The sequence below is a fragment of the Alligator mississippiensis genome, chromosome 1, assembly GCF_030867095.1.
Source record: "Alligator mississippiensis isolate rAllMis1 chromosome 1, rAllMis1, whole genome shotgun sequence".
Taxonomy (NCBI): Eukaryota; Metazoa; Chordata; order Crocodylia; family Alligatoridae; genus Alligator; species Alligator mississippiensis.
The window spans coordinates 63718400-63735975 of NC_081824.1; the positions used below are offsets into that span (position 1 = coordinate 63718400).

Genomic DNA, 17576 nt, shown 5'->3' on the forward strand with positions numbered 1-17576 from the left:
ATAGGCCAGTTAGTCTCACCTCTATCCTTGGGAAAACGCTGGAAAAAATCATTAAGGATCACATTTGTGGAAGCCCAGCGGGGGAAATAATGCTAAAGGGAAATCAGCATGGATTCATTGCAGGTAGATCCTGCCTGATTAACCTTGTTTCTTTTTATGGCCAGGTCACAAAATCCTTAGATGCAGGAGTCGAGGTAGATGTCATCTACCTAGACTTTAAGAAGGCCTTTGATACAGTGTCTCATTCTGTCCTCGTAAATAAACTGACAGGCTGTGACATAGATGATTGCATGGTCAGGTGGATGGAAAATTGGCTTAGGGGTCGCACTCAGAGAGTGGTGGTGGACAGGCTGATATTGACCTGGAAAGATGTGGGCACTGAAGTCCTGCAAGGCTCGGTCCTTGGATTGGTGCTATTCAATGTCTTCATCAGTGACTTGGACAAGGGTGTGGAGAGTACCCTGTTCAAGTTCACAGATGATACCAAATTCTGGGGCAAAGTTAACACACCAGAGGGTAGGGAGTGAATCCAGGCACATCTGGACATGTTGGAAAAATGGGCAGAATGAAATCGGATGCAGTTCAACAGACAAGTACAAAGTGCTTCACCTGGGCAAAAAGAACCACCAACACACTTACAGGCTGGGGGATGGCCTTCTCAGCAGCACAGCAGCAGAAAGGGATTTTGGAGTCATAGTTGACTCCAAGATGAACATGAGTTGTCAATGTGATGAAGCGATCAACAAGGCTAACTGCATTTTTCATACATCAGCAGATACACAATGAACAGGTCTAGGGGAGAGCCTGGCAGACCCGGATCGGGTCTGTGCCAGTGGGACAGGGAGCGGGAAATTAAACCCTTACCTGGCCAGTTCAGCCCAGATTGGCCACGCCCCCCAGCACAGCTCCCCTGCACTGGAGGGCATGCTCTAGCACCCCTCAATCCCCGCGCCTCCCCCCCCCCACTCCTGGCCTGAACCACAGCAGCCATGTGCCTGCATTGGCTCAGTCCAGAAGGAATGTCTGTGCTGTTACAGACCGGTTCAACCTAGGCAGGTTACACTAACCTGCAAAGGTTGAATCAGTTCAGACTCCGGCTTTTTCAATGTCTGTCCCTAGCCATGGTGCTTTACATGCAGGCCCCCTCCAGCTCAGGCTGAGTAAACCCCAGCTGGCAGCTTGCTCCCTGTCCCTCCTCCCTTCCTGCTGACAGCCCCAGGGGCAGGACAGGGCTTCATCAGCTCAGCCCCGATTGCACCACAAATTAATGCTAAGGAAAACAAGTTCCCTAAGGTGCTCTAAAGTGGAGCACCTCATTTGATGAGCGTTAATTTGTCTCATGACCAGCCACTTTTAAAGAGCTCTGCAGCCATGCATGAGTGTCATAGCACAGCTATAGAGCACTTTCAGGGGGCCATTCATATGAAAAATATAACTTCTGTCTGTGTCCCCAGTCTAAGAGTAGTCAAACTGCCTGGTTCCATCATGAGTTAGATGCAGCAAGCCAGGCCTCTTACCTAAGATATGCACTCACAAGGGACTGAAAGGGTTGCAAAGAGCTGCTCTTCTTGAAACTGTGATGCATACATAAAATTTCACTGGAAAATTCATCAGAGCATGAACTTTGATTTCAGTGGGAATCTAAATTGGAAATTTTTCCAAATTCTCCTCCAACTTTTCCCCTTGAGTGTTATAAAGAAATGTGAATGTTTCTCATCTGAAACACGACTGGCTTACAGCTTTTCCTCAGCAGGATCATACACATATGGTACTGAGCTTCTGCCATGCTGAGAGAAACTTATGCTAGTGGAAATATTAGAAAAAAAAAGTAATTTATTAGGAACAGCACCTCTTTTTCATGCTGGCTTAAATTTATAGGAACTTTCCATTGTGTGTCTATAAATATATTTTGAAGGGTCTTTTTTCTTTTGCACCTGCATGTGAACTACATAGAAAGCTGCACAGATTGCATGATTCTGTTCCCATGCCAACTCTGCACAGGTGTGTTGTGCTAAAATACCTCTTTCACTAATTAACCTACACTCAGCACAAGATCCAGAAATTGTATCAGAGAGGCCACCATCTACACATACATTTATTTTAAACTCCACTCCTTCTGTTCTTACAATTGATTGTTGACTTGAACAGCTTTTCCCAATAAACACCATTGTAACAGAGTAGAATACGATTCTAGATTATCAATGAGAATAGCACTGGAATAAAAGGACTCACCATAATACTGAGGAGTGAACCAGGGCATCACAGCAATGGGGGAAGTTATTAGAAAGGCTAATCGGGGACAGAAGGGTGGGGCACGTGAAAAGTTCATCATTATTTATGGCTTTAAGTTATTATTTTAATTTTTAGCACATGTGGAGATGAGCTCCAAGGTGATGTATGTGAAATAAAATAACAGAATGATTACATAGTCCATTTCAACTAGTTAATATTGGCGGCAGGCATCTAAGCCTTTTATTTGGAAGGAGGATGGTGAGGCTTGCCTACTTTATGCACAAAATAATTTTGCATCCTTGGTGCCAAAGCATGTAAACCAGTGTCAGAGGGAAGAATACATCACATAATTCCAGGCCTTGAGTCTCATTATACTATCATAAGTATCATTTGAAAACATTGCCAAAGCTTTTAATATTATTCTTTATTAATACAAACAATTTTGGTTATAAAACTGAGGCTTTTTCAAAGATGTTTTTATTGGGGGGAAGGGGGAATGGGAGGGAAAAGAAGGAATGATTAGAGATGTTGTAGAACATCTCCTGGTTTTTATAGCTAACAGAAGACGATTCTTCTGGAAGTACCAATTCAGCATGATTCAAAAGATGCCAAAGGTTTGGGCACTAGTAAGGGACACAAGTTTAGCTCCCCACTGTGCCACCTATTTACTTGTCATCTTGACCAAGGGCACTACTACAATTCAACTTAAAGCTGGATAGAGCCCAGCTATAGAGTTATTACACATTTTTAAGCACTAACTTTATAGCTGGTTGGCTCTGTTTATAGCTGGATAGTCATTTTTATCATGTGATAATTACTTTGCATGTGTGGACAGTCTAAATTTATTGCATGATTAATCAGTTAATTGTGTAATATATGTAATATGCAGCAGGGGACCAAGCAATATGCTCTCTGTTATTCAAAGTTCATTTGTGAAATATTAATTATCAGCCCATTCCTGCTTTAGGTTGTGCTGAGGCAGTTGCAGCCCATGGATCAGAGAAGGCATAAAAGTGACTTAGAGTCATCTTTACCATCTCCTTTCTGAGCTGTGCCAAGCAGAAGCTTAGTGCAAGTCAGCATCCTAGGGAGTAAATTGTGTCCCAAATTTGATGTTTATTTCTCATCCAAAAAAGTGAGACAAAAAGCAACAATCTTCCTGTCTTAAAATATATCTCAAGTACTTTTTTTTAACACTGGAAGCAAAAATTAGCTATATGGACACAGGCTTATCTATCAGATTTCAGCAAGGCAGTTTTTAAAGATAAGCATTAAAGATTTGAAAGAAATAAGATGGAGACACTGACCCAGCAATAAGTATACCAATGCAGGTAGCTTGGCAATAATACTATGTCTCTTAAAATATTTGTCTTCCTAGATTTAAAAGAAATCACCAAATTACAATGCACTATTTCCTAATAAAAATGTATTTAATCTTTTGTTCATCTGCTGGTTTTATGCAACATAAAGCTATAATAGAAGGCTTGGGCTTGATTGTCTGACAGGCCTACAGACACATATGGATCTCTTCCCTAACTGCTTCCCACCCATCCCCAATGTTTCACCTGTTTTTTTTTGGGATGCTCAGGCCTCTGATGAGCTCATGTCTAGAAAATGATATTTCATCCATCATCCATCACTCTTGTTCTCCAAGCACCTTCTAAGACAAACAGATATACTCATATGTTGAATACATTCACTCCCCAGTGGGTGAAATTCAACGAGTGAAGTGTTTAAGAGGAAACAGTCTACTCTAAAACCAAACCTGCTGTGTTTTGCTTACCTTCAAAATATGCATGTTCTATCTAACTTAATGTATGACCTTGTTTTACTCCTCTCCTGCATACCTCTCCACTGTGCCTTGTCCTTATTTCGGATTGTGAGCTGTTCCAGGCATGCATTCTTGTCTTTATATTTGCTGAGGCACATAAGACACTTTTGAACATTGTAATTAATACATTAATAATAATGCTGTAACTTAAACTAGCATGTTAAGGACAGTGGAGAGGGTTACGTAAATAGTGGATACAAAGGCTTTTCTGCATGGCAGATTGCCTTCATCTCTCATCTCTGGAGAGCAACATGCAATACATAAGTAGCTAAGAAGATTTATGCAGGCCAGCTGAACAGGCATGAAATCCATTCTGTGTCTTCCTTTGGTTAAACAGAACTTTTACCTGCAGTAGGGCATTTGGTCATTCAGTTGTCCTCACACTGAATGAATATGCTGTTTGGAACAGGAACTTTTTCTGTTATATGCTATGTATTTATGTGGCTATAAAATAGTAATCATAATCATAATACAACCTTATTATCTATTAAATGTCTTCTAATTTTTCCAGTATTACCCATTGCCTCTCCTTAAAATGGAGAGTGTGATGAGGTAATATTGAGGTGCCAAATGGACCTGGACTTTGAATGCATGCAAATATGCTAACAGGAACAGGGGATGAATGATCTAATAAAGTGCAGTGACTTTTTTCCACTCTAATTTCTATTTTTTCGTTTGGTCTCAAAGTAAAGGTGGAAACAAAACCACAGAACTGGGCCCTTTGTTTCCCAGGCTAGATAACATTGAAGTAGGTTTGGAAGGGTCTGCTCTGTCACTTGAGTCCAGTCCCCTGCCATCACAATCAACCACATCATATAATCCCTATCAGAAACTGATAGTACTCCATCTCCAAAGTAATTACTACTCTTTTTAGATGGCAATTCCAAAACCTTGCCATTTTCTGATGGTTAAAAAGCTATGGAAATGTATATTTGTTTTGTCTTAAAGTACTTGCTGTTTAGCTTTCTTTTCCTTCTTGCAGCTGATACCACTCTTGGAACAGATGATATTTATGATGAGAGAGGATGTCAATGTGACGTATCAGTAGAAGATCTCACCCCAGCACTTAAAACTGTCATTAGAGCTATCAGGTAGGTAAAAAATAGTAAGTGAAGAAATATTTTAAAGATCTGTAGCTCATTGTTGAAATCATTATAGGGTTATGATCTTTATGTCACCAGTAATATGTTAGTATAATTTATCTACCCATACCTACTCATCAATATTAAAAGTTAAACTATTTTGTCAGCTCTAAGCTAACATCTTTTCAGCTTTAAAAATACATTTAGTACAACGTGTGACTTTTGAACAGGACAAGACAGAGAAAAGTGAGGCTTGATTTCCAGTTTACTTTCTGTAATTCAGTGTCCTTACCATTTTGATGTGATTTTACTGAATGTACATCGCCATGCCTGGCAAATTTACAATATTTCTAATAACTTACATTGTTTATTAATTATATCATTTCTAAGCCCCTCTGGAGATGCTGGGGATTGAATCTTGGGCCTCCTACATTCAAAGCAGGAATTCTACCACTGACCTGTATTCCCTGGATAATTCTGTTTTTTTGATTATCCCATGGAAATTCAGATTTTTAGCAAAATTCTGATGAAAAGTTCCTGGCCAGCTGTAGCCCTACCTCTCACTACCTTCCCATGCTTCTTGTGAGCCTCTTGTGGGGAAGACTGTGAGAAATGTAAAAGTATTGAATGCACTTAGGATATAAGCTAACATTTTGTTTTGTTGAATCTACTGATGGCAATTAAAGCATAGCTTTACTTTATGTTCCAAATATATTCAGTACTGGCTAGCATGGCCACATATGGCATGAATCACATATTTATGGCTGTATTTGGATGAACACAACGAAGGCAGTGACTATTATTGTAGTCTACTATTGCACCATGGAGTTAATATCAGGACAGTTTCTTATCTCTCTCCTCCAAATCTTGTTCACTTGTGGAGCAGCTGGGCATAATCTGATCATGAATGTGTTGTTCTTTTTGTCTCTGGGCACATCTACACATGCAATTTAATGCACACAAATAAACTTTGGAGCTTATTGCTCTGGAGTCTTTTGCTCCTTGGAGCACTGTTTGAATGTGTGCCTAGAAGCAAAAAACTCTGGAGTATATTGCTTCAGAGTTTATTCATGTGCAACATGTGGAGCCCTGTTGGAGCTGCCTGGGCTGGCAGGGGTTTTGGGGGGGTCAGCATGCTCCATGTGCAGCCAGCCAGGGGCAGTATCTACACATGTGCTGCTACACACAAAAAAACTCCCTACCCAGGGTTGTATTTACTACGCTGTAAAGTAACAGGAGCCCCAGCCTGTGCTCCTCTGCTGCAGCTCCACACAGCCAGCTTACCCTGCTGCACTCTTTTAAAGTAACAGGAGCCCCTGGTAAACTGGCTGTGTGGAGCTGCAGCAGAGGACTACAAGGCTGGTCCTTCATTAAAGGGGAACCTCCTGTGTCTGGCTGGGGAGTTACATGATGGGAAGGTGGTGGGACTTTGAGCCATATAAGCACAGGCCCTCAGCCAGAAGGGGCAGTCTGGCCCTGCATGCTGGAGGAAGTGGAACTTCCAGGGAAACTGACTGCAGGAAATGGGCCCATGGACACCGAAGCTAACCGCAAAAGCAAAAACAAGAGACAGCTAAGAAAAATAGCTAGTGGTAGGGTATTGACCCAGAGTCAGGGAGAGCTGTTGTCGAAGCAGTTTCTTTACATTTCTGTTTGCTTATAGCATGTAGTTATGCTTAAGTTTAAGACCAACGGACTAGATCGTGGCTACGGGGGTGCTTTGGAGGCCACAGGAGTGCCTGAGAGGGACCCAGCATAGAGCTGTCTAATGAGGGTGGTCTAATCTAGGCCTTAGAGAGGTCTGTCTAATCAGGGACTCCAGGTGGGACAGAGCAGCATGCAAGCTGCACAGTGAGGGTCAGGGCCCTAAGGGCTGCCACATGAAGGCCAGGGGCCCAGAGCCCAAAAGGGTGAGACAGAGCTGGAGCCCAGAAGCTGAGGTCCAAGACAGTGGACCTGGGTAGTGGGGCCCAGCTAGAAAAAAGGGATGAAGTCAGGAAGGCAGAAGCCCCAATAGAAGTTTGATCCTTGTGGGGCCAAGTGCAAAGTCAGGGCCAGGGGCCCCCTCCCAAAACACTGATTGGTATCTGCAAAGCATGAGCATGACTATGGGAGTGGCTGGAGGTCACAATGCTAGCCCCTAAAGTGACCAAGGCCCTCTTAAAGAGGGAGTAGACCCATGGAGTGAGAGAAAAAGAGAGAACAGGCACCAAGGAGTAGGCCACCCCAGCTTCCGTAGGCAGGCTCCCCTTTTTTATCATTAACAGCAAGCCATGGCAAGTGAGAAATAGGAGGCAGAGGAAGTGTGGGAACACCAACCGGCTAGTCAGGCCACTAGAGACACCAGACTCCAGGGAGAGAGCTCACCCAAGCCTGTTACAGACAGTCACACTTTTTAAAGTGTGCACACATCTTGTGTATCTTCATAGTAGAAAAAGAAAAAAAACTGTCTTTGGCAGCAGAGGAGAGTTACTTCTGTATCTCAAAAACAATCCAGGAAGTCAGAGTTCTTCTTTGGGATGTTGTAGTTGAATTCCGTAGTATATGCACGGAACCCTCAGGTCCATGATACTAGAGGTGTTTTTGAATAGCAGTGTCTGTCATGGTGCACATGTCCTGTGGTACCTCATATACTTGCTTATAAAGAACAGGACAGCTGTGTATCAGTCTCAGTTCCCTCAGTGTCATCCTGCTGACAGAACGTGCTGGGTGTGTCTATATAAGATGCTTTACTGCCCTGTAGACTAATCTACTGCACAGTAAAATGTTGCTCTGTAACTGTGCACAGCAGCTGCTGTACATTAAAATAGTATAACACACAGTTTTCTACTACCTGTAAATACAGGTAGTAGATTTACTGTGCATTAGCTGATTAATTAGTGCACTGTTACACAGCTGACTGGCAAATTGCTCCTGGTCAGTTCAGGCAACAGGGGACGAGAGAACTGTCCCCTCCCCCAGGCAGCTGCTTGCTTCCCAGCCCCTGCTCTGATCAGCTGATCAGAGAGGGGGCCGGGACCAGCTCTGATCTTGGAGCTAAGGCTGGGACAATATTCCTGCTCCTGCAACAGGCAGCTGCCAGCCCTGGCTCCGATCTCAAGATCGGAGCTGCAGCTGGGACATTGTGCCCTGCCCTGGGCAGCTGCCTGCTGCCAGGGCCAGCTCCAAGATTGGAGCCAGAACAGGAGAAGGTTGACAAGCTCTCATAATTGGATGAGGCCATAGATATGGTGTGAGTGAATTAAAATGTGAAGGTAGAAATGTAGCCAAGCTTAACATGAGGAACCTGTATTTCTCCTCAAAATGAAATCAGGTAGAAATAATTCATGGGCTCCAGCCTGGTACAACCTACCTTAAAGTGTTCCAGAGTCTCCTTCTTACCAAGAAAGGAGCAAGTGTTGGAGAGCTCTTGTAACCAGGCCATAAACATACCTCTGTTCACAGCTTTGTGCAGGAGCTGCCAGTTTGTCCCTGGTGAGCATCAAGAGTCTGAGTTCCTTGCCTGTATGTTCCATGCCTTCCAGTTCCTTGCCTGTATATTTTGGAGGTGGGTAGGCTAGATCTGACAGAGCTTTATGAGGCAGTTTCTTGGTGATGACCTAGGTAGCTTTCAAGGTAGGGCCCTAATGACAAAGACCAGAGGGCCAGTGGTTAAGAGTGATTATAAGTGGGGCCAGTGCTTAGGAGTGAGTAGGAGTGATTCTCATGGGACTCACTGGAGACAGAAGAATGTCACAGAGCTAACTTTTCAGCTCCTGACATACACAATGAGGAATACCAGCTCTGGGCAAGTCAATGCACTGGGCAAACATCAGAAATACAACCGACTTGTTATGATTATATGCCTCAGGTTCTCCATCTGCTGATACCAAATTCAGGTGTACGGAGGGGGCCTCCAGCCTCTCCCAGGTGAGTCTTAGGAGCAAATGCTAGACAACAGGATCTCTCAGCTGGGATATGATAACCACAGATTGGGTCCCCCTGTGAGACTGACTTGTGTGAAACCTAGTTCTGGTATTTAGAGCATATATCAAGTTGTTCCATAGCTAGTTTAAGTTTGCAACTGTTGCTTCAAACCCTTCTCCAGACTTTTGGTTTGTTACCTGGTTCCTGACTTTGGCTTCTGACTCTCAGCAAATATCCTGGTTATAGATTTTTGTCCTAACCATGGTCAGACGACCAAACCCCAGTACCCTGAGACCCATTCACGGTAAGGAGTACTAATAAGTACCATATTGAACAGTATTTAATACTGTGACTGGTGACACAAATGGGGAAGAACATATGCAGCATACACAAGGAAAGATACAAATTACAAATGATGAGACAGAACTATAATTTTCTCATAGAAAAGGAATATGTTTCTATAATGGTTTTTTTGTACTGCTTACATATTTGATAATATTTAGATATAATGATCATTTGCTGGTAGACCAGTTAAGTTAGTCTGCCCGCAGAGACTCATTGAGCTGGTGGGATTTGAGAACTGTCTGGGGGATATTCCCACTGACCTCAATGGCTACTCTGTCAATGGCCAATTGAATTTTTAAATAGCACACTGGCCTTGGCCACAGATACAGTGGCACCTAGACACCCATCCCCACTACTGCAGCAGTACAGACCCCACTGGTATATGAAAGATCTGAGGCAGGAGGTCAGATGGTTATAGTGCAGGTGGCTCTCAACTCATGCCAAACCTGACCAACTGTGGTACAGTTGGTAAAGGACTGTGCCATGGCAGTGAGAGTGGCAGCACCAAAGATGTTTTCCTTCTCCATTGCCATTACATCTGCAAAGTGCATTGTGGTGGAACTGTTCTGGGTGGTGAAAATCTAAGTTGTCTCCAGGAAACCAAGTCATCATCAGTCCACTGTGATGAGTTTGCCACCTACTTTCAGACAAAATCATGCATATCCAGCTTGTCTTGGGGATCGCCAGCTTAGCTGCAGTCAGTGTCTCAGATTGGGGAAATTCTGTCTTGTCTGGTTAGTATGAATTAGTTTCAATTGTTGCCACCCACCAGTGCGGATGATGTGCTTGGAGGAATGCAGGCAACCAGTCGCAAAATGGACCCATGCCCATCCTGGCTTATAAAAGACAGCTGGGAGAAAAATTGGAGCCACTGCTGCTGAGTATTATCAGTGCCTCCCTTTAGGGAGGCAGGGTTCCAAACATTCCTAAGTCTGCAATTTTCTAGCCCCTACTCAAAAAATTATCTCTTGTTGATGGTTCCCCAGCCAGCTATCACCCTGTTTTCAACTTCCCCTTTTTGGGGAAGCTCATTGAATGAGTAGTTGCTTGATAGCTTGAGGGACATCTGGGTGCTATCATATTCCTGAACCCCTGCCAGTCTTGCTTTTATCCTGGATATAGTACAAAGACTGTGCTTCTGGCCTGGGTTGATGATCTTCCCATAGAGATCAGCAGGGAAACTGTACTCTGTTGATCCTATTAGACAGAGTACTCAACCCCTGGCCCGTGACCTAGATCTGGCCCCCAGCTTCAAATCATCCAGCCCATGGGGCTCCCCACAAGTGCAAAAATTTGGCAGTAGGGGAGTGGTGGCAGTACTCCCTTGATGCCAAATTTCTAGACCCATGGGGAGCCCTGTGGGCTGGATAATGTGGCCCTGGGTACAGGGTGCCACTACCTAACCACAGTGCACAGGGGCAGCACAGGGCCCAATCCCAGCCCATGGTGCCAGGTAGGGGCAGTGCAGGGCCCTAAGGTCTTATTCTAGTGTGTGGGGGCCAGCTGAGTTCACATGGGGCCTGATCTGAGCATGTAGGGCCAAGTGGAGGCAGCATGGGGTCAGATGCTGGTGGGTGGGTGGGTGCTGATCTGGCCCACAGACCTGCCCCTCACCACCCACCTGGTCCTCAAGGCAAAAAGATTGAGTACCACTGCTATTAGATCTTTCATCAGCATTTGATACAGTTGATCATGAGATATGGATAATGTGTTTCCATGATCTGGTGAGTATTCATGAGACTGCTCTTAATTGGCTCTGTTCTTTACTAGCAGGGAGCTCCAGAGAGCAGTGATGGGCAAGTGCTCATTGTCCCCTTGGGACATTTCCTGTGCATTTCCCAGAGTATCATCTCATTGTCCCTCCTCTTCAATGTCTATCTAAGGCCACTGGGCAAGATCACATGGAGATTTGTAGTGAGGTGCCAGTGTACTGATGACACCCATCTCACTCCCTTTTTTTGTCTTACCCAGGCCCTGCAGTCTCTGTCCTTAACCAATCCCTGGCCACAGTTGGGAACTTGATATGGATGAACCAAATGAAGCTGAATTCAGATAAGACAAAGCTATTGGTAGTTAGTAGACTGCATGACCTGGGCAGGGAGCATAGGGAAATCTATTATTGATGTGGTTCAGCCATCTTTTTTCACTTAGGTTCACAGCCTTGGATCTTCCTGGATAATTTGCTGCACCTAGCATTTCAGGTTGTGTCAGTGGCTTGGAGTGCCTTTCACCAACTCCATTCTGGTGAGAAGGCTTTCTTTCAGACTGAGATGTGGCCACCATCATCCATAATTTCATAACCTTGAGGCCAGACTACTGCAATACATTCTACATGTGGCTGCCCTTGTGGACCATCCAGAAGCTACAGCTGGTACAAAACACAGTTGCCTGCCTTCTGACAGGGATGGGTCACAAGGAGCACATTACTCCAATGCTCCAAGGTCCAGTAACTTTCTGGTTATAATTCCAGGTGATGATTTTCACTTCTAAGACTCTAAATGGTTTGGACCCTACATACCTAAAAAAGTATTTTTTCCCTTATGTTCTGTTGTAATCCATTGCCACATGGAACCTGTTGCAAATAGCATCTGTGTCAAGTTCATTTGGAGAAAACACATGGGACATTATTCTCAGTAGTTGCTCCTCAACTCTAGAATTCCTTCCCCAGTGATCCCTCCAAGATCATCTGGCAACCTTCCAAAAGTATTGTACAACCTTTGTATTTGGTCAAGCATTCAAGCTGGAGTGGTTAATTTTTGGAGGCATTGTCTGGGGAATTTGTTCTATTGCATGCTATTTTAATATTTGTCTCTCTCTTTATAATTAGACTGGTTTCTATTATAAGCTGGCCTGAGCCTCTTTTGGGAAGGGCAGCATACAAAGCTAATAAATAAATAGTATTGTTCTTTAGGGATCTTATAGTATTTGTTCAGGGGAAACCATAACTAAGCCTTACCTGGCAGTTTGCCTCAATAAATATGCTAAGTAAGTAATGAAGACATTTTTGGAAACCTAAATAAAGGTTGATGTGAAACATTTTAATATCAAAGTATTTGGAACTCAGCCCAACCCAAAATAATGTAGCTTTTGCTCTCTTTTTTATAATGTTGTGCTGAATTGGGCCATAATTTCTGGTTAATTTTCATGGTACAGTTGCCTTTCACCCCAGGTTGCTAGATGAGTTTAGTACATGATACATCATTTATTACATTATGTTCGGAATAAAAAAATAACCTGCTATATTTAATACAATGATTTTGAGGGAAAAAAAAACCCAACAAGCATTAGGATTTCAAAAAGCTTTAGGAAGTTCACCATTTCATATGTTTATTTTTTAAATTATTTCTTCTTAGAGTTCAAATAGACTCATGGTGTTCTGCTCAATTTACAGCTAGGTTTATGATGGGTCTTTCTTGCCCCCTTGTGGTATAATTAGAAAATGTACTAGTATTTATTGCCTAGTGATTACCATAAAGCCCAATTCTTCAAATGCCTGAGCATATAAATAACTGCTCATGTGTCAGGTGTCCATTTAATGCAAGTTTTTCAAATGTGTAAATGTTTGTGGAATCAGACCCTTCATTTTATTGCATAAGAACATGTACAAATTGGCCAAAAAACTACTTTTAAACTAAAAGAAACTCAAATATCCTATTTATAATTATATTATTTCATTTTTTTAAACTATCAAGTTATCGTAAAAATGTATACTGGATGCCTGCACCTATTACAATCTATTACATAAATAGATATTTCAGAATTAAAAAAAAACAGACTGACTTATATGGCTCCCTTTAAGAAACAGAAAGAAAGTAAAGTTCTATATACGTCTCCTGCCTGCTGTTAGATGTTTTACATGTGTCCTTGGAATTTAGTAGGAAACTTTACACATCCAAAGTACAAAGTTAAAGGCAATAAGGGCCTATTCTGAAGCCTATTTAAATCAGTGAAATATTTTCCACTGACTTCATGAGGCTGTGAAGAAAGGCCCTAAATGCTATTTAAGAACCCTGAGAATGACCAAATAAGAGCAGGTGTAATTACTATGAGACCTCATTTCTGGAAAGAAATGCAAATACTCATTATGGGTGTGATTTTGTCAAAGCAGTCAGCATTAGGCTAATTCTACTTCCACTGAAGTAAATTATAAATCAATAGGCTCAGGGGACTTCTAGTTCCAGTGGAGGCAAGGGAAAAGACTCTCATTTTTAAACCATTGGATGATATAATAAAATATTTTACCATGAAGTATTGAAGAAATTGTGACATCTTTAAACATATTTTTCTCAAATAGCTAGAGTCAGACTGAGCTCCAAAACACCATTGTTACTCAGGGCCACATTAAACAAAAAAGGAGTTAGATGGCAAAAACCCGATTTGTGTGGACTTTAGGACCAGACTATCCAACCTAGTAGGCGCATAAATGGACATAAGTGCCTAACTCTGATTATATTCATTCTGGCTTAAGCTGTCTGAAAAATGGGAAATACAAAAGGTGGGTGGGTTTCTGCTTTTTTGTAATTCAGTCTGAAGGGTGAGATGATGGTTGTTACAAAAACATGTATTAACAGATGTTTCGAAACTCAAGCAGGGTGGAATAGAATCACACTTAGCCACCTAAGTCCACTTAAGTGCCTACTTGGTGGTCCAAAATTGAAATCCAAAGAACACCTGCATAACTCCAGAGACATCTTAGCTTGTGAGGCACCTCTCTTCTTGACCTGTATGTTCCCTGGGAACCTGCTGCTTCGTCTTCGATGCATGTCCCAAACTACCCTAATGTGAGCGACTCTTACCTAATTCCCCTTTGCATCTTAGGCAAAACAGCACCTAAACCCTTTGAGGGTCCTGAACTGGTAGGTGGGCACTGAATACACCAACAGCATTCAGGTCAGTACAAAACACAGGGGACATGGCTCCTTCATTCAAAAAAAATTACCAAGGAAGTTGTTCCACCAGCCAGTGGTTAGAACATTTGCCCAGAAGTTGGAACTGGATGCTATAGTCTCCTCAACCTGGGGGATTCACTCACCTCTCTCTTCCTATGAGGTTACACTAACCATCAGGCTTTTAAGGTGCACTGGATGGTGGCTCCATCAACTCCTCTTGTTGAAGCTGACTGCACTGCAGCAAAACTGCAAGGTCCATGGAGCCAGAAGAAGAGTAAACAAGAGGGAATGTTATTCTGAAAATCTCTAGTTAGAACCCTCTCGGGAGATGTAGATTTTGGCTCTGTCCTAGCACTGCTTTTGTACTGTGCATAAAACAGTCATTAGGTAAAGTACAGAAACTGTCCTAGGAAGAGAGACTAGAACCTAGGGTACCCTTCTCCCAGCTGAGTGCTCTATCCACTAGACTACAGTCATGCTCTTTTTTACTTGCTCTCCTTCTGGTCCTGCAAATCTTGTATTGGTTGCTGCACAGTGTTTCAATTTCAATAGCTGGAATGGAAGGTGCCCCTGCCCAGCCTAACGTACAGCCTAGTGCTCCCTTAAACCCTGACTCGGGGACCTATGTACCAGAGAGGGATGGGAGTTCAGACACACTGCTGTGTTTAGCATTTCCTGTTGATAAACTCTAAGTGGCTCTGTGTTCAGCTTCTGGGTCTTTTGAATCACCGATCTTAGGGTGCCTGTACACATGTGGGGAGGCTACTCTAACATGATTAATCGAGTCTGCTGGAGCATGCTAATTAGCATGCTCCACCAGCCTCCACATCTCATGTATCAGCATCTCTGCACTTCAAAATGGCAGCGGGGGCACTTTAACTAAAACTCATGCACCGAGCTTTAGTTAAAGCGCCCCCGTTGCCATTTTGAAAAACAGGGACCCTGATACATGAGGCACTGTGGGTGTTTTAATTGGAGCAAATCTTGGAACTACTCTAATTAAACCCCTCCCCCCCAACACACACCCACCCCTGCAGCATGTGTAAAAATGTCTTTGGTGCCTAACTCCCCCTATGCATTATACAGGGAGTCTAGATACATAAACTCTAAGGTTTATATTTCATAATATGGGGCAGGTTCCTTAAATGTAGACACTGGAGCATTTAACTTGTTTTTTGTTAGACCTGGTCTTTGCAATAGCATAGTTAATTGGGGGAAGGGTGGGCAGGGGGTGGGGAGGAGAGTGGCCGGGCCTACTTCCATGGCTTGACTCTTTGGCTAAGGACACACATTACATATAAACCAGTTTAAGTCATCAGAATAAGTTCAGTGCACATAAACCAGTTTCAAAATGGCTGAAACTGGTTTAAGATAAACTTGGTTGAATGTAGTATCATACTTAACTGATTTGGGTCAAACTGGTTTATGCAGTCTGTCCTAGACCCCTTCCTGGTGTGGTTTAAGTTAAATCAGAGTCCTCGAGCATCCCAGATGCTTTGCAGCCCTGGGCTGTGCTGTCTGCTCCAGAGCTGGCCTCACCCCTCTGCTTCCTAGCCAGAGCTTTGGCGAAGAATACAGGCACAGCAAGGTCTGCCTGGCTTCCCCCTGCCACCCCCCATGACTGCTCACTGCTCAAGCAGGAATCCCCCACCTCCCTCCCTCCCATCCTCCACAGCATGGACCCCAGCCCCACGGACCCTAGGCACGTGGTATGCTAGTTTAGTGTTTCTCACTGGTGGAACACAAAGGTCCTGTAGGTAGGACTTCAACTCATTACCCAATTTAAAAACTCTTTGTGAGCAGGCCGTCTCTGCCATGGCAACTGTAAAAATGAAGGAAAGAACCCATCTTCAACTAAAAGCAGCTCTTCTAGTCACTAATTCAAACATTACCCCAAGAATTGACATACTTGTTAATGAAACACAACCACAGGTTTCTCAATAATTACTACATTATTATCTCATTTCTGGTAATAGAATTATTTTTTTTTTGTTTTCTACAATTACAGCAATTAAACATTCTCAACAAAATTATTGCAGTTTCTAGTTTTTAATTTTTAATGTCCTTAGCATTTTCTATTAATGATTAATATAATACTAAAATGCATGTAAATATAAAAATACACTTCTTGTAAAAAGCGGGGTTTTGTTTTTACCATGGCAGGACCAGGCAGGGGTGACGTGTAGGGGGTGCACATGGATGCACGTGCACCTCCTGCAAAAAGGAACCTGCAGGCGGCCGCCACTCACCATCCTGCCACCGAGACTGCCGGCAGCATCTGTGGGCAGTCCATGATTCCTACTGGCTGCTGCCGACCCTGCCGTCAGTGGCTGTGGGTGGTCACCAACCCTGGGTCAGTGCTCGCCACCCCATCCCCCCACCAGTGCTGGTGGCATCTGCGAGAGCTCCCCCACTTACTGCTGCCGCACTCCCACTGCCACACTCCCGCCACCGCCATGCCTCCCCAGCCACTGGGGGCATGCGCCATTCATGCGACCAAGGTTTTTTGACAAAATGGTTGGTGGGACATAAGGTGCAAAAGGTTGAGAAGTGCTGTGCTAGCTGATGCTGAGAGGTGTCTGTGTTTCCAATTTCACTGGGACAGGCAGAACAGTGTCCACTTAGGGCTTTTTGGAGCTAATCAACATATAGGAGACTGGTGCCACCTTAGTCAGGAGGGTCACTTGCCCCCCCCCCCCGCGACCAGTCAGTGACCAGGGGGTGTTCCCCCGCAGCCAATCTCGCTGACCGGGGGCGGGGGAGAGGAGGCCACAGCCAATTGCGAGACAACAGATTGCTGTGGCCTATCACTATGGCCACTTCCAGAAGTGACTGTGGCTGTGGCCGTGGCTGTGGCTGCTTCTGGGAGCGCCACGGCACTCCACTCCCTGGCCAGCACTTGCAGGGGGGGACACTGGCTCTCCCGCCTGCCACCACTGCCCATTGCCTAAGTGGTAAGCACAGCTGCTCAGGGGGTACACCAGTGCTCTCAGGGGGTGCCCTTCATTCCTTCCTTGGAAAAAGCTGTTTAAGAAGAGCTTGAACTTATGAGAGAGGCTTTTGATTTGTTGAAGGACTGATAAACACTGTGTTATTAGCCCCTCCTGCTGGCTCCCTTGCCTGTCAGGTTTGCAGGCAGTATAAAGAGCAGGGAGAGCAGTTGCAATGTATAGGGGGTCTGCTGGTGCACCCCCTGACAGCTAGCACTCCCTGCTTAGGTGATGGGCAGGGGGTGTACAGTCAGCGGGGGACCCCCCTGCAGTTGGCAAGATCAGCTGCTGGGGGGGCATG

At 44.0% G+C, this 17576-nt stretch overlaps 1 protein-coding gene across 2 annotated transcripts in view; it reads left to right on the top strand.

Moving 5' to 3' along the window:
- KCNQ5 (potassium voltage-gated channel subfamily Q member 5) overlaps positions 1–17576 on the top strand; it is a 635336-nt gene that overhangs the window by 600147 nt on the left and 17613 nt on the right. For both annotated transcript variants that reach the window (XM_059731129.1, XM_059731133.1), the window contains one exon: positions 5046–5154. In XM_059731129.1, coding sequence (XP_059587112.1) covers positions 5046–5154 — 109 coding nt within the window. The remainder of the gene's footprint in view (positions 1–5045; positions 5155–17576) is intronic.